General features: G+C 41.1%; 1 protein-coding gene across 2 annotated transcripts in view; it reads left to right on the top strand.

The window, feature by feature from the left end:
- The window catches only part of NPHP1 (nephrocystin 1), a 36,636-nt gene extending 18,943 nt beyond the window's left edge, over positions 1-17,693 (top strand). For both annotated transcript variants that reach the window (XM_065401581.1, XM_065401582.1), the window contains 6 exons: positions 3,788-3,864; positions 5,383-5,482; positions 7,177-7,289; positions 14,025-14,098; positions 15,899-15,943; positions 17,415-17,693. In XM_065401581.1, coding sequence (XP_065257653.1) covers positions 3,788-3,864; positions 5,383-5,482; positions 7,177-7,289; positions 14,025-14,098; positions 15,899-15,943; positions 17,415-17,693 — 688 coding nt within the window. The remainder of the gene's footprint in view (positions 1-3,787; positions 3,865-5,382; positions 5,483-7,176; positions 7,290-14,024; positions 14,099-15,898; positions 15,944-17,414) is intronic.
- Positions 17,694-18,338: the final 645 nt, after the last annotated feature.

Raw genomic sequence — 18,338 nt, 5'->3', positions numbered from 1 at the left:
TAAGACCGGGTTCCATAAGCAAGTGTTGGAATCAGAGTCAGTCTGGCATCAGAGACTGGAGATCAGAGATAGCACCGGCTGGAGTCAGGAGGCAAGAGTCAGAGTTGAGCTGGGGTCGGAGACTGGAGATCAGGAGATGAGGTGAGGTCTGGAGTTGCACCAGGCCAGAAGTCTGCGTGGGTTGGCCAGACAGCTTCCTGGGGCACCCTCCAGGGTTAAATAGTGCGATTGGCCAATCAGAGGTCTGCAGAGTATTGTCACTCTGGATTCTTTGGGTGGTACAGTACTTCCTGTGGCTCCTATCCCCATGCTCCCTGGCTAGGGCTCTACATGGCCTCCCAGTGGCACTGTGAGAATGTTAGCCGTCTCAGGTTCTGCAAACGTGGGTTCCAGTCTGTGGATCCTTACAGTCAGGAAGAAATTTCCCCCCAGATGAGATTGGCAGTGACCGTGGAGTTTTTTCGCCTTCCTCTGCAGAGTGTTGCTGTGGGTCATGTGCCAGGATTTTCTAGGTATATCTAACTTAATCATTTTTGTGCCATTGGCCTTGGTCCCTCCTATTCTCTGCCTGTGGCACATAATGGTCTAGTCTTCTGTGGGCTGTAATACTTTGGTCTAATTTATAAATAAATTATAAATTAAAATAAATTAATGGAGATATCCTATCTCCTAGAACTGGAAGGGACCTTGAAAGGTCATTGAGTCCAGCCCCCTGCCTTCACTAGCAGGACCAAGTAATTTCAGTTGTTGGATTTAGTGTGCGGGTGCTGGGTGGTGGTTAGTGGCCTGTGATATACTGGAGGTCCGATTAGAGGTCTGTGATATAAAGGAAGTCCCTTCTGGCCTTAAGCGCTAGGACTCTATAAGGCATTTTTTCCAATACTTTAGTTGTTCTTGTGGCACTTTTCTGAGCCCTCTCCAGTTTATCAACATCATTCTTGAACTGTGGGCACCAGAACTGGACCCAGGATTCCAGCAGTGGTCACACCAGTGCCAAACACAGAGGTAAAACAACCTCTCTGCTCCTACTCAAGATTCCCCTGTTTATGTATCCCAGGATGGCATTATCCCTTTTGGCCCCAGCATCACACCAGGAGCTCATGTTCAGCTGATTCTCCACCATGACTCCCAAATCATTTTCAGAATCACTGCTTCTCAGGAAGGAGTCCCTCGTCCTGTAACTTATAGGTCCTTAGTGCTTCAAAATGCTGCACTGTAATATTTGTTTGTTTAAAAACACTGTGGAATTCACTACTACAAGAAAGGACTGACACTGCTCTCACTGCTAGCAGAACTAAACACAAATAAAAACAAGCAATTGACTCCACCCATCTAAGGGGACAGAATGAGGGAGATTGTTTTGTTTTAAAAAGTTGTGGGATGTTCCCATCAGTTGATGATGGATCAGCAGAAAAACCTAAACAGATAAAAACAACCACATGAGAAAATTTACCAAAGCTCTTTAAATGGCTGAATTGAACAAGACACAAATAGGCTTAACTTGGACTATCCACCCCCATAATTCCATGCAATTGCTTCAAGCTTTTGAGGGGAAAATCAAATTAGTCCTAATTGTCTGAGTAATTTGACCATCTGAATAGCGAACCACTCTCTAATGTGCTTTATTTTTTACCTTGGTTTTAGTATATGTTTGTGATGTTCTAGTTTAAGTACTGGAATTATAACCTCACCACACTCCAATGCCATGGCTAGCCCTCCTTACAAAGAGAATAAATTATATCGATTTGAAATGATAGCAATAAGTGTGCAGTTTCTAAGAGCAAAATTATTCAAACAGACACACCTCTGGGTTGCATTATCAACTTCTGCACTTTCTGTCCTTCTCTCATATAGGTGCACATTCCTTTCTTCTCCTTCCAAAATGGCATCAACCCTAAAATGATAGAACATAAGAACGGCCGTACCGGGTCAGACCAAAGGTCCATCTAGCCCAGTATCCTGTCTACCGACAGTGGCCAATGCCAGGTGCCCCAGAGGGAGTGGACCTAACAGGCAATGATCAAGTGATCTCTCTCCTGCCATCCATCTCCATCCTCTGACAAACAGAGGCTAGGGACACCATTCCTTACTCGTCCTGGCTAATAGCCATTAATGGACTTAACCACCATGAATTTATCCAGTTCTCTTTTAAACGCTGTTATAGTCCTAGCCTTCACAACCTCCTCAGGTGAGATGTGAAGTCATTTTGAGTTGGGATTTTACTCCAGTATGAACAGTGTTGCCCAACATTCACTGCTATAAACATACAGTTTGTTTCTTTCAGTACTTCAGTAAAGAAGGCCAGGCAAGACAAAACTGACTAATCAATTTAACACTTTCAGAGACTGACATTCTTTTGGTTTTATACTCCGTGGGCTCATCCCAAGAAAGTGCCCCGTAAGGCATGCCTTTCTCACCACATGTTCTAGTTTGAGTCAAATTAGGCCAAAGGACATAATAGTGGAATAATTGAATGGAATGGGATTAGAACTGAAACTTGGGGTCATTTGTTACGTATTCACTCCGTCAGCAGCTACTGAGGTATCACACTTGCTAAATGAATGTGTAAAGTATAGTAACATACACTGAGCTATTTGAAATATGGCTCAACCTAGCCTGACTCAAATCTAAATTGGTCCAAACCATTTAAAAAAAATCTTGCTCATAGATGTGCACTTTCCTACTGTGCATAATTAATGTTTTAGTGGCTAATTGCATTGTTTGCTCTGTCTCCCATAAATGTTATATCTGCTTTGACAAATGGAGTAAAATAGAGTAGAAGATGATGTGAGCTTTGAAGAATAAAAAAGAAATCTACTGTCTGCTCTGTCAATACTCCTTTTAACAATAAAAAGCATACAGCGCAAGAGAAAAGAGTTTTCTTCTCATTTCTTTTCTCTTAGTGTATTGGTGATCCTTCCATAAGACTCATGTCCTGCCCTGCTGCTAATACAGTGATGTTAATACAGTGTCTAGAATTTTGAAACGAAATGTTTATCTTCAGGATGAAAACCTTCAAGCTTTGATGGCTAAAGTTTGACTCATGAATTAACATTTAGATGCCTAAATTAAATATGGATTCAGGAGATTGACTTTAGGCACCAAAGTCAGTGTGGATTTAGGAGCCTAACTTAAGTTATACAAATTTTAAAATTTCTCAAGTAGTAGTAGAAGTATCAAGTAGTAAGTGAGCAGAAATCTTGTGCCTGTTAAGTTACCAAATTTATTGAAACATGAGAAATGTCAGAAAGTTGAGTCTAGAATTGTCCATTAGAAATGTCATCTTTGAATGATTGAGCAGTGTCAACACAATCAGTTTCACATTATTAAAATGTATTTTTATACATACCTTTGGTTGCTGTTTGAATGAACAAATACAATTGACACAAGATGAAGACTGCAATTTGTGAAAATGTGAGTGAGAAGAGACCTTTGTTCAGACTGCAGAAATACAGGTTTTTGGGAACGAAAACATGACGAATTTTTTGTTATATTTCATTTTAAACAACACTATTGGACTTGCATTTAAGAGAATTATTGCTAGTACTTGTTTTGAAATGTGGCTGATTTGTTACTGTAAAAGAGAATCTTCAGGCTTGCTTCTTGAGTTTCAACTGTTGTGAGTGATTAAGCAAAATCAGCTCCTATTAAAATATTAATAATAAAGCAAAGATCACTCTTATTTTTAAAGAAAAGAGATCCAGTTTTTATTTTCAGAGAAAAGTGATGCTATCGTTTTCATTTCCCCCGATTATGTTTATTAAAGTACATTACTGTTTATTAACAGGACATATGAGCTTCTTTTGAATGGTGGCACACCCTATGAGCGGGGTGTTGAGGTGGACCCATCAATATCAAGAAGAGGTACAGTTTCACATGTACATTACATAAATGAAATGACACAACAATTGGTTACTGTATTTTGCAACCTTGCAAGCTTATAAATCCTCTGAGGTTCTGAGTGGAGCGTGTAACTATGCTTGACATTCAGAGTCCCTTTGGCAAATTGCAGGGAGAGGGAAACGAGCAGGCATGAGCTCATAAACAGCTTCCTTTTACAAACAATGAGGAAATTGACTTTATTCTAAACTTGTTACTGATCGTCATTCATGCCAATGTATTCTCAGCATTATCTATAGTATCTACAATTATGTCCTTCAAATGGAGACGAGCAGGAAGAGACGGGTAATAAAACAAATATGTGGCAAGACGATGATAGATTTTTATTGCCACTTTTTTGTGATAACCCACATTATTCAGACTTGGCTTCAACTCACACCAAAATGTGGTTACCTCAAAGAGATGGCAAACTTTTTCTTTTATAACATATCCTTCCAAATAAGCTGTCCATGCCCTGATTCTCTTAAATGGACCTTAGCAGTGGAGGGCACAACCCAGCTTCCATTAAATTATCCTTTAAATAGTACCACAAATGAAGGGGTGGAGAGAGGTTGTTTGAGTGCTGGCAAGGAGAATTCTTCTGTTTATGTGTCTGAGTGAATTTGATGTTAACATTGGCTGGTGTCATAATTGTTTAGGTCGATGTTACTCTTACCTTGTCTTAAGAGTTCCATGATTTTTAATGGCTGAGATTTGTTTGTTTGTTTGTTTGTTTAAATGGATGCGTACAATAGTGTATTGTTTCTTGAATTGCACTTAGCAGCCTTAAATAAGTTACTTGTTATGGAATATGTAGTGTGTGTGTGTGCATATCCTCCATTGCAGTAAATGAAATTTCACCGTAAGTGGGTTCAAATGATGCACTGTCGATATTTTAACCCAGGGGTGCCCCCAGTGTTCCTCCTTCGCTGTGATAAACCCAATTTGCCAGAGGTGCTTGTTGTTGCAGGGTGTGGACAACCTTGGCCTCTCCCGACTCCCTCCAAACCAATGACCTGCTCTTCTCTTTCTTTGTTCTGTCTCATTTGCCCCTCCCCTTCTCAGCATTGTTTCAAGGGCCGGATCAACAGGCTGAAAGAGCATATGTCTCTACTTTGAAAAATCATACACTGGTGCCAAGCTTCTCTTCATAGATCAACACTGACTGTGCTATGCCTCTCTCAAGCATAACATGCACTCAAGGCTACGCATATATTTTAAACAAATCAGAAAAAAGTTCTTTGGTACTTGCTGCCTAGATCATGAGGTTATGCAAGTGCACTTAGGAGATGTTGACTTCAGAATGTGCTAATTTTAAATGATTTTTTTTCTTGGTTCAGAATCAGAAAGGAAGTTTCCTTTTCATGCTTGAAAAGTGGACTTGGAAACTTAGCTTCACTTTGCCATGTGCATATTTAAATGTGCCTTCTCATTTTATAATACTCAAACATCAAAAATGAAAACAGATGTTTTGAAGCTAATTTCAACTGTTTATGTCTTAAGCAAGCAGTGGTGTTTTCCATCAGATGATAACACTGAAGAAACAGCCTCAACTTCTAGTGAAACTGAGATCATTAAGCACACGATCAAAAGGCATCCTGAAGTAAGTGTTCTATGTGTGTAAAAATAACGTGAAGATCTGTCCATGATAATTTGTGTCAGTGGATCAATTCTAATGTAATGCATAACTGGAAAAAGTTGATCACCAAGTATTGTCTGTGTTTTTTGTTTTCGAAAGCTCTCTGTGTATGTACTTATATAGCCTCAATTACCATAGTATAAACACATATTCCACAAATGTTAATCAAACCATACAATTCATGAGTTGGGGAAGTATTGTTATCAGGCAGATTGAGTGACTTCCCTGAGGTCACACAGGAAAACTAAAGAACTGGGAACTGAAGCTAGCTCCCGAGTCCTTGTCCACTGCCTTAAGTACAAGAGCATCCTTCCTCTTTATAGGTCCCCTAGTGGAGAGAGTGCTTACTCCAGAAGTGTAATCTCTGTAGAAAACAGTAACCATTGAGGCTACATGTGTTCCCCTCAAAGAACTGAATGTGTGGTACAGGGTTATATAATGATCATGGTGGAGTCACCTGCTAATGAAAGCAGGACCAGAAAGAACTCACAAGACCACCGCAAAAGATGAGAAATCAAGGAAGTTAGCTCCCTTAAGATTAATTTCCTTAGCAACACTACAAATGTTGATAGTGACTTATCACATATTATTGGCCCACTGTGATTTTTCTCTCAAGACAAGATCCTCCTTCCCTAGAACAGATTCAGTGAAGGAATCTAAAAAATGGGAGTGGCATTAATGGAAGAAAGTGGCCAAATACACTCTCCTATAAAACAGAAGATACGGTGGCTTACTTGGTGGCATCACTATGATATAGAGAATAATTGGCTTCACATTCTGCTTTGCCTCTGGAAGTACAGAGTTGGGGTGTTCTGTTTGAGGGACTAGAGTTCTTTAGCCCCCCCCCAAAAAGTGTGAAACTGGAGGCACTTAAGGATTCAAACTTGATACAAGTCTTTGGGTTTATATCGGGTTGAAGCTAGGGGAGCCAAGGCTATTTACACCAACTGAAGATCTGGCCCAGACTTTGGAAATCAAGAGAATATTTTTTGGTGCTTTGGGAAAGGTCAGCATGTGGCATGTGTGTGAATGAAACATAGGCACATGGAGAACTCCTTTGGCCCTTAGAATGTACATGGTTACTATTTCAAGATTCGTACATAATTTATACTTTGTATTGGAGAGTAAGCTTCTTTAAGAGTGGGATCTGAATTTAGACTGGCAATACTGCAGCAGTTGCTATATAAACTGATTTGGCAATTAAGGCTTGATCCTTCCCCTTTGTAATCAATGGGTGTTTTGCCATGGACTTCATCAGAAGAAGAATCAGACCCTTTAAAGAACAATTTAGTCTCTCCAAAGTGTCTCCTGTGTAGAGTTTAAATATATTGCTGCCTGGGGAAAATCTGAAATTAGATGTGCATTTTAATGACTGTTCTTCCATTTACACAATCAAACTCACAATACTTTTGACTAGCTTTAAATTTTTTCCTGCTTTAAACAATCGGAGTCATTTATTGGTGGCACCGAACTGCTTCTCACAGTCTATGCATAAAGCACATGATCATAGTGATGGCTTTGTGAACCTGTAACTTCATATAATATATGTTTATTCACATACATTGATACGGCTGTAATATGTTTTCCACCTTATGAGAATGCATTGCATGAGTTGTTTTGGAAACAAATCTATAACTTTTTATTTCTCTTTCTAACAGTCTGCTACCAGAAACATTAATTGGCAGTATGTGCTACATTCATCTCTTGATATTTTATCGACAAATTCTCAGTGATGTGCTGCTGAAGGACAGAATAAGCATGCAAAGTGCTGGTAAGAATTGTTGTTCTGGTGAAAAAGAGTCAGATGGGAAAAGGTAGTGTTGGTACTCTCGGCTTCTGGTCACTTTTTCAGGAAGAGAATATTTCCAGAATTACTAGAAGTTAGGCCTAGCAGAATATAGTACAATACATGCACCCAAGTTTGTATAGATTTTACTTTTCTAAAAAGTTTAAAGATTTGCACAATATAATAGATCTCAGCCAATTAGGATGGCAGTGTGTTGTTTTTGTAATGGAATCATTTGTCATTAACTCCAGTTTAAGAAAGATCTGGGGCCCAGTATGTTAACTGCCTTATATTTCTTGCCGTCTTATGCAGTTTTACCTACATGTTCCAATTTTCAGAAGTATGAATGAAAGTAGCACACCGTATCTAGAGTGTATAGACATTCTATAACCATTCAGTCTGGAGGAACTTCATTTGCAGTTTCCAGTGGAAACTGAATGAAACCTCTTCTCCCTCAGCCATTTTTAGAGAATCCCTTGTTTCTACTCAAGAGTCTTTTTTTAAAGTTTATTAAGTATTTCTTTGTATTTCAGGCTAGTAATATTTTAACTTACATCAAACGAGTTGTCATATTTGACTAAAGTTCTCACAGTGGAATGCAAACATTGCAAGCATAGTTTTGTTTTCAGTGAAGTGTAAAAGTCTACTATAAAAAATTATTTTGAAAAAGAAGTATTTGGTGAATAAGGGCCACAAGTGTTGCAACAAACATTCACTGAGGAGTTAGGAATTCCTCATCACTCAGAATCCCGATGTTGCATTCCCTGTGTTTCCAGGTTATCTCCAAATTCTGCTACAATGCTTTAACAAAGCTGAGTATGCATGTTTGCAGTGTACAGCATGATAGTGAATGTCTCTAAAGGAGGGCTTTTTTCACTCTTGAAAGTGTTTACAAGTGCCTTTAACTGCCAGGGTCCAAACCTAACTTGTTCATTTTTGATGTGTATATTCTCATGATATCTGCAAGTGAACGGGAGAGTGGTTCTATCGTTATGGTTAATAATTCTTCTCACGTTTCCCTAATCATGAGGGTAGGCAGAGGAGAGGAGGAGCTCTTAAAACCTATGTCTGACAGCAGAAAGAATAAAATCAATTAGTCTTAATAGATACAGGCTCAGACATATTCCTTTCAGTAAAAGTATAACAATTTTACTGTGTTCTCTAATTGTGACTGTTTAAAAAGCCACAATATAATACATCACAAGTGTAAACCATGGTGTAGTAGGTTGATATTTATTCATACTTTAGAATGAGGCTATCTGAAGAATTCTTGGTCTTTCTTCTCTATCTCCCCCCTAGACTTTCTAAATAATGTACCGTCTACTCCCAGGGTAAGGACTTCTGTAGTGCTCGTACCAATAAAATTAAGCCAACATTCTAGTTCATATTTAGGTACCCAAATACGTTTAATTTTCAAAGGTGCTCAAAGTCATAATTCCCATCATGGCTTCCAGAGAGGTAATCTGCGTTGTAGATACTCAGCACGTCTAAAAATAAGACCCTTTATTTAATTTTTAGCATATATAACCTCTTATTATTATTATTATATTAAATTAGACTCTGAAGATAAACTCATTTAGTAGATTATTGGATTTTTAAGGCCAAAAGGGACCATTGTGATCATTGAACGTGACCTCCTACTTAACTGCCCAGAGAATCTCACACTGTGATTCCTGCAATAACTCGTAACTTCAGTTTGAGCTATAGCATGCCTTTTGGAAAGACACAGTCTCTTGATTAGAGACTCCAAGTGATGGAGAATCCTCCACATCCTTAATAAGTTGTTCCAGTGGTCAATTACCCTTACTGTTAAAAGTTTCTGCCTTATTCTTCTTCGAGTGATTGCACATGTCCAGTCCACTGTAGGTGTGTGTGTGCCTTGTGCACAGTTCTCAGAGAACTTTTCCCCTCAGTAGTACCTGTTGGGGTGGGTTGAACCCCTCTGTTGCCACGCGCCACCGTGTGCCGATATAAGAGGGCAGAGCCACCCCTCAGTTCTTTCTATCGCCAGTGACTGTAGGAGTGCGTCCACTCTTGCTGTCGCAAGTTTATCTCTCTCACTCTTTGTTTATAGTGTGTTTCTCGTTGAATGCTTAGGAGTGAGTTTATTTAGTATACAGTTAGTGGTAGTGGTAGGCTTTTAGCTGCTAGGTGCATTTTGGACCAGATTTGGTTTTCAGGACCAGAGCCATGCCTTGCTCCCCAGGGTTCAAGTCCTGCTCGTTCTGTGCCAGACTGATGCCGGTCAGTAATCCACACCCCAGCTGTCTAAAGTTTTTGGGGGAGGCCCACGTCTGTCACAAGTGTTACGTTTGTAGAGGGTATAAGCTGCGGTCAAAAAAAAATACAGCAGTGAGGCTTAAGTGTCTCCTTATGGAGAAAGCACTTCGCCCTCCATTGAAGCTGTCGTGTTCAGAGCATTCTCTGAGAGGGGCATCAGTGCCTAGTACGACTCCCGAGATGTCTTCAGCTCCACGTTCAGTGTCTCTGGTACCAAAGGAGAGACACGGAGCTGCCAAAGACATGGTACCTCGCTCAGCAAGACTTTTGGTACCAAGGCCCGCTAAAAGCAAGGCCCCTGCAAGGGACTCTGAGGGAACGCATTCCCCAGAGTGCTCCTCTCCTGCAAAGGGGGGTTAGTTGACTCTGGAACCTGTGTCAGGTCCATCAGAGCCAACCCCTGAAATTTCTATTAATCAAACCCAGGATCCAGTTCCAGTACTGACGACACCGGAAGCCTATGCTGCCGCCAGAAATCTAGACACCCTCTCGGTATCGGTGTCCCTAGTAATGTAAGAAGGGTTTCAGCTGGTATCAACTGTAATCCCTGCACCAGCCCCGCAGAAACATGCGGTACCAGTGCTGCTTCCAGTGCCTAGGAGGCTGGTATTTTCCAGGGGCAAGCCGCTGTTAATATCCCTGGTAGAGCCATCTCCAGCTTTGACTTACCTGTCTCCTGTCCACACGGGTTCAGCTCCACCATTGTCACAGCACTCAGTCATCATCATCAGATTCTGAAGTGGGATCTTTTGTGTCCTATACCAGACAGGAAGCTTAACCTCCATCTGAGCTGTGGGGTCCATGGATGTCTCAACAGTCCCAGTAAGGGGCAGTGGCCGGCACAGCTATGGGGCCCACCACCACCATATTCTGGATGCCATGAGGTGTCTCTCCCCCTGCTAGGACCTCTCCTCATCCATCTGAGTTGGCTTCTTCGAGGGTGCACAGAGATCATCAGCACTGCACACAGTGTTCCCCAATGCCCAGTAGCAAGCAACTGGAAGTTGCTCAGACAGCTCCTCCTGCAGCAGAAGCAGATCAGCCATTGCCTCAGCATCCTGATGCGTCTTCATCCTCATGAACAGGTGAGGCTGTAGGGATGGTGAGCAATTCTCCCCTGCCAGAGCATTACAAGGCTCACCAAGAACTGCTTTATGCCGTGTAGTTGTAGCTGTGTTGGTCCCAGGATGTGAGAGAGATAAGATGGGTGAGGTAATATCTTTCATGAAATGCGTGGTGCCGGTAGCTGCATATCGAAGGAGATTGGGAATCCATGTCTTTCCCTACCTGGGACACTGGCTAGTAAGGGGCAGGTCCGAATCTCAAGTTCTGTCCAACATGGCCATCATTCAGTTGACCTTCAATGCACTGGAGGTATTACTCAGGACAAATCAATTCTAGAACCTGTGCAAAGGATAGAGTTTATCAGAACACTACTGGATGCTACACGAGCCAGAACGTTTGTGCCCGCCCCATAAAGGTTCCAAACTCTCCAAGACCTATTATTGCATCGAAAAGTGCATCTCATTACCACAATGCGCACTTGCCTCAGACTTCTGGGGCATATGGCAGCATGTATGTATGTGGTACAGCATGCCAGCCTTTACCTCAGGAGGCCTCAAGGATGGCTAGCGTCAGTGTATGCCCCCTGTTGACATCGTTTAGACAAAGTGATTCACATTCCAGAGGTAGTTTTGTCCTCCCTGGATTGGTGGACAGGCCCTCAGAATGTTAGTGTGGGAACCCCCTTTGTTCTTCTGCAGCTGGTGCTCACACTGATCACAGATGCCTCATTCCTGGCTTGGTGGCACATATTGGAACCCTACAAACCCAAGGGCTATGGTCCTCATAGGAGCCGAGGGCTCATAAAAACCTCTGGGAATTATGTGCTATCTGTCTAGCCTGTTCAGCCTTCCGCCCAAATATTCTGGGAAACAATGTGCTAGTGTTAATGGACAATACAGTTCTACTCTGGGAGATCTGCATAACTAATTCCATTACCTCAAAGTGATTTACCACCTGAGAGAGTAGAACACACTGGCAGATCACCTAGGCAGTTCTTTCTCCACTCACCACAAGTGGGTGCTGCATCCAGACATGGCCAGGTCCATCTTCCAGCTGCGGGAATTCCCCAAGTGGACCTGTTTACAACAAAGACCAACAGAAAATGCCATCAGTTCTGCTCACAAGGGGGTCACAGCCCTGCATCTTTGATGGATGCTTTCCTGCTATCATGGAGAAACTCCCTGCTGTATGCCTGTCCTCCAAAACCATTACTATCCGGAGTTCTATTCAAGGCCAGGTAGGATCATGCTTGCCTCAATCTAATAGCACCGGTGTGGCCTTGCCAGCATTGGCTCTTGACCCAGTTAGCATTGTTGGTGAGGCCTCTTTCACCTCTCTCATTAGATTCAGACGTGATTTCGCAGGACCACAAATGCTTTCTCCATCCCAACCAACAGGCCCTCCACTTGATGGCGTGGATGCTTCATGGCTAACACCACTAGAAGTGACTTGCTCGAAAAACATTCAGGAGGTGCTTCTGAAGAGCAGAAAGCCTTCAACTAGGTGTACTTACTCGGCCAAATGGAAACTGTCTGGTCTCAGCAGAGAAGTCTCTCTCCAAGGCAGACTTCCATTAACCACATTGTGGATTATCTATTGCACCAAAACCATCAAGGCCTATCAGTTAGTTCCATTAAAGTACATTTGGCAGCTATTTCAGCATTCCACCCTCCGCTGGGTAATAGATAGTTATGGGGCTGGAAAAAAACAATCAGATTTCTAAAAGGGCTGCACGGATTATATCCTCTGGTTCAACAACCTGTTCTGCCATGGGATCCCAACCTCACGGTAACAAAGTTAATGCGGCCTCCCTTTGAAGCTCTTGTGGCATACTCCCTACTCCACCTCTCTAAGAAAGTGGTGTTTCTGCTTCCAATAACCTCACAATGGGAGTGGGCAAACTCAGAGTCTTGGCTCAGGACCTTCATACCCGGTTGCCCATAAGAACAGAGTTTACCTATGCCCTCACCCGAAATTCTTGACAAAAGTGGTTTCCAATTTCCACATGAACCAGGAAATTTATTTGCCAATGTTCTTCCACAAGCCTCATATGCACACAGATGAGCAAAAGCTTCATTCGCTGGATGTGAGAAGAGCATTGGCTTTCTACTGGGACCGCACCGAACCATTTTGGTCCTCAGTTGTTTGTTGCAATTGCAGACAGGGTGAACGGCAAATCGGTTTCCACTCTGAAGATTTCCTGCTGGATTTCCTTTTGCATTCAGTTGTGCTGCCAGTCAGCTAATATCACGCCACCCTCAAGAGTATTGGCTCATTTGATTAGAGCACAAGCAGCGTCAGCGGCCTTCCTAGCGCAAGTTTCTGTTCAAGACATTTGTCAGGCAGCAACCTGATCATCAGTTCATGCTTTTGCTGCTTGTTATGCCATTTCCCATTAGTCCAGGAATGATGCCAGTTTTGGACATATTGTTCTGCAATCTGACCTGAGGAGGTTGTGAAGGCTAGGACTATAACAATGTTTAAAAGGGGACTGGATAAATTCATGGTGGCTAAGTCCATAAATGGCTATTAGCCAGGATGGGTAAGAATGGTGTCCCTAGCCTCTGTTCGTCAGAGGATGGAGATGGATGGCAGGAGAGAGATCACTTGATCATTGCCTGTTAGGTTCACTCCCTCTGGGGCACCTGGCATTGGCCACTGTCGGTAGACAGATACTGGGCTAGATGGACCTTTGGTCTGACCCAGTACGGCCTTTCTTATGTTCTTATGTTCTTAATCACTGGCCAGCCAGACTCCGAGCCCACCTCCACGTTATTCTGCAGTGGCGCACTGTGGCAGAGGGCGCTCAAGCCATCCTGACTGAGGGAAAATGTTCTCCCATAACTGTGCATGAGGCACGCATGCATCTACAGTGGGATGGACATGTGCAACACAAGTCGAAGAACAACAGTTACGGAAAGGTAAGTAACTATTTATTTTTCTAGTCTAAATTTTTCTAGGTTCAGCTTCCAACCAATGGATCTCATTATACCTTTTTCTGTGTAGGCAAAACAAAGCAAGATGGATGTTGTTCAGAGTTATGTAAAAGTTATTTGTATATTTTTTTAAAATAATGAATACTCCTGAATTAGGCAGTTTTAAATGCCTATTAAACTTTATAAAAAGTATTCAATGTTGTTTCATTTTCCTGATATACTTTGATAATGGTAAATTAATAATATTTACTAAACCTTGAATATTTCACCTTTAAAATGTGGATACAATAGAACAGTACAATAGTTTACGTTGTGTTCAGAGAAAGTTCAATGATATTTTATTAACGCTGAAATTTTGAGTAATTTTTAGTGCTGATGTAATTGTAATCTTATTTAAAATCTCATTAATCATAATAGAGATAATTGTTTTCCATTTCAGATTTAATCAGTAATCCTATTTTAGCAACTTTCCCCAAACTCATGGAGCAGCCTGACCTTATGGATGCACTTAGGGTATGTAATACATCGTATATTGATATGACACTTCTAGGCTTTTAAGGTATTACACGTGATTTGGTGTGGGTTTTTTTGTTGTCTTGTCTGTAGTAAATGGAAAAAGCAAATGACAGAGAAACTACAGGTTCTTTCAAGCTTGTGCAGATTCGATGAGCCTGCATTCCTCTTGTACTTGATTGCCTTCCTTAATTATGATGTAAATGAGTAAATGTGATAGAAGCAAAGCATAAAGATATATAAATACTACTTTAAAATTTCCCCATAGTGTCTGGAGACAGATTCTTTTGGGAGGGGGACAGGGGTGAACTATTTACAAGGAAAGAACTGAACAAATGAATTGAAATAGTACAGTTTAAAAGCAGACATTTAATTTTACTAACATCTTTTTTTTTCATACTTACTGCTTTTCACAATTTGTTAACTGATTAAATTCAACCAGTATTAAACAAGTGTTCTTCTGTCAGAGAAATGGACAAGCTCACCAAGTAAAATGCAGATTTTTGTGGTATCAGAAAGTATTTGGCATTCCAATGTTATCTGCAAATGTAGGGTTTCAATAAAAAATATTAAACCTGTGTAGTTGTAAATATAACCTTGCAGATGTAAACCAATGCACTGCTGTCTTCCTGAGTCTGCAGACACACTGTAGTAGTACCTCTGAGATGTGAATTGCCCTGATCATCTCGAAGTGGTATTAAGCAAGTTGACTTCTAATCATCTTAGCAGAAACATTTCCTGTTCAGCCACATAGTTGATGTTCCTCAAAAATAAGGTTGCAAATTAAAAATTTGCAAATAATTGAATTTATTTAAATTGTCACAATTTAAATGTTTTAAATTTAAAAAAAATATTTTTAGTCTTCAGTTTTTCTCCTTGTCTACACTCACCTCAGTCCAAATTAAGGAACCAAAGTTAAATGTTATAACACTGTTTGGACACCCAGTCTGAAGAAGGCCCAAACTGTGTTAGAATTGTTTTCTAAAAAATGATTTACCTTAGATCATTTTTAATGGGGTTCTAACTAGTTAGGGACAACTTCGGGGGGTTTCTATACAATTTGGTCCAGCAGTCATTCATTTAACTAATGTTAATACACATTTTGATTCCTTAAACATAAGGAAGGCCAAGTACAGATGTGAAATAAAAAATAAACTCTTATAAAATTCCCTATTGAAACTCCGTAGATTTTGGCAAAAATTCCCCCAGTGAAATCTCATTGATTTTGGAGATAGACTGAGCTGACTTCATCAAAACTCCCTGCAGATTACCACTGCTCCTGGAAATGACCATAATTATGCACCCTCTTGAGAAAAGGGGCAGGAAAACCATTTTTATTTATTTCTTGAATCTTTTTTGTCCTCTTTGGGTTCATGACATTTCCCAGATGGTGAGAAGAATACTAGAGTATTGAGTGGGGAGTCACTCTCTGGTCTCCCAGAGGTATTTAAAAGTTCCAGGAAAAACTTTTCTCCTCCCCTGGTCTCTCTCTCTCTACTGTCATTTCCCTCCCATCCTTCCAGTCCAAGTCCTGTCCTGCTAAACATGGTTGTTCTGGAGAATGTATGGCAGTGACTAGAAAGATAGGTGGAGGGACGACAGATCCCAGATTTGTGCCAGAAAGCTCAGCATCCTGCTTTGTGGCCTCATCTGCTCTTTGATGTCTGAGGACAATACTCCAGGTATCACTGGATTGAATCAAGTCAAAGAAATGTCTTTTGCAGCTCAAAAAATGTCCTTATATGCATCTTCACAGCTTTCCCAATTCAGTCTGATGTCAAGTTCTGCGTTTTATTTTAGAGCGCTTGGGCAGAAAAGGAAAGCACATTAAAGCGATCAGAAAAGGTAATAACAGATTTTCTCTGTGAGATATTAAATCTAATCCAAGCCAAAGGTATTGCTATCAGTGCTGTAACTCGCCGGAAGCATTTCTGTCATTACAATTTTTATAGTACTTACTTAATTCTTTTCAACCCATTTTTGTTAATGTCAGAAATCAGTTTAGAAGTAAGTACTATAAATGCAGTTCTTCCCATCTTTTTTCATCCATACTTGTAGAATAGTATCAAACCAACAAAGAAGGGATATGATGTTAGCTTGTAATTATAGCCAGCTTGCCTCAGTGTTAATATAGGATCATCATGGGTTGCTTTGCAGCACTCATAGTCCATAAATGTAAATACCCCTAGTGGTTTTTGGTCAGTGTAGTATGACGGACTATTTTATTTGATAAACAAATAACACTGAGCATGCATGTTTTATTGGCTGTAGGCCACATGCTTTTAAAGTTGAACTGCTAAGAATAAAAAGGTACCCTTTGTAGTTTTGTTGGGGCCTGAACCAAAAGCCATTGACGTCAATGGGAGATTTGGATCAGGTCCTTGACATACTGTACAAAGATTACATCAGTTTTTCCCATAATAAATAAGCTTCCCTCCAGCAAAACCAGTGAAGACAGGACTGGAAATCCCTGGCATTTCTAATGTAAAAACACAACAGGAAAAACATTTTTTGGGGGGAAAGAAAAGGGGCACTGACTATATGGTAGATCTTAAAGGACACACACAGTTTTCCCCTTTACACTTAACAGTTTCATGTTATTTCTTTTTTTCAGTTAAGCTCCTTTCACAAAGGAGCCCATTTGTATCAAGGCAGTTTTATCAGGAGTGTCATGAAATAGAATTGATACTTGTTGGCACCACTGTATTTTAGTACATTAAAGTATAGTGCAAGAAAAGTTAAGGTTAAACATTTTAAAATACACCAAATTAGGCACACTAAACATCAGTGTACATGATAACAACACTGCTGACATTTACATGAGACAGTACATTTTTGAAGCATCATGGGTTTGTCAACACAGAGTATCTAAAGATGTTCCTGAGGCTTTGTCTTCACTACCCGCCGATCCGGCGGGTAGCAATCGGTTTATCGGGGATCGGCTTACCGCGTCTAGTGAAGACGCGGTAAAATCGATCCCTGATCGCTCTGCCGTCGACTCCGGAAATCCACCTCGGCAGGAGGCGGCAGCGGAGTCGGCGGCAGCGCGGCAGCGGTCGACTTTCCCGCGTCCTCACCGCTAGGTAAGCCGACCTAAAATACGCAACTTCAGCTACGGTATTCACGTAGCTGAAGTTGCGTATCTTAGGTCGGACCCCCGCTGTAGTGTAGACCTAGCCTTAGAACGGAATAACAGTCAGCAGAATTACTGTATCTTCTCATTTTAGTTTTGTACATATGACTCACTAGAAATGCTTTCAAACCGCACAGGCTTGCGCTGGGGCCTTTCTGAACAATTTCATTTTCTTATTTTTAGAGAGACCAAGAATTTCTGAAGTCTGTGTTTTTCCTGGTGTACCATGACTGTGTCTTCCCTCTTCTCCAGTCCACTTTCCTCCCGGAGCACAAGTGGGCAGACGAAGAGTCTGAAGCCTCGCGCTGGAAAGTGATTGCTGACTTCCTGAAGCGGAACCAAGAAAAAGACAGTGCACTCTACTCTCTGCTCTCCTCAGAAAGTGTTCACAAAGCTTTCGATATTTCAGAGATCGCATACGACTTCCTAGGACAAGCGAGGAAGAGCAGTGCCTCAGTTTGAGTGGACTTTAAGGCACTTACACTGTCACATGTAAGACTAAATTAAAAACATAACTAATCATCTGACCAAAATGAGACAGGATTATATTACCACGTGGGCTGGGTTTATTGTTTGTCCAAAGCATATTTTGCAAGCAAATTGTATTGTACATCACAATATTTGCACGTCATAAACTTTCTTTTTTACACAGCATATACTAATGGTTTATAACAAGTATTTTATCTCCTTATCTACATGATTTTACAAAAAAGCTTTGTTTTCATTTTTAAATCAGTACCGTTATCAGTGAAATCCATTGCTCCTCCTGTTTTGTGTAGCTGAGTGTTATGAAGCAAAAGTAACCCATTATCCTCCTTCAAAAACCCTCCTTTGCCGTGATGCCTACAAAAACCAGCTAGGCTGCTGGTGTGCTGAGACTACAACTTGTCATGCTGAGACCAATAGTGCCTCATTGTTTGCTTGTACTCCCGTATGGGTTTGTCTGTATCCGTCTTTTGTCTCTTGACTTATATTTAGATGGTCCCTGCCTCAAAGAGCGGACCATCTTTTTGTTCTATGCCTAGCAACTTGGAGTCTTGGTCTATGACTAGAGCTGCTAGGCACTGCAATAATACAAATAATAAGAACATAACGGCCATACTGGGT

This window comes from Emys orbicularis, chromosome 3 (genome assembly GCF_028017835.1).
Source record: "Emys orbicularis isolate rEmyOrb1 chromosome 3, rEmyOrb1.hap1, whole genome shotgun sequence".
Classification (NCBI taxonomy): domain Eukaryota; kingdom Metazoa; phylum Chordata; order Testudines; family Emydidae; genus Emys; species Emys orbicularis.
This window is presented reverse-complemented; position numbering and strand designations above follow the sequence as displayed.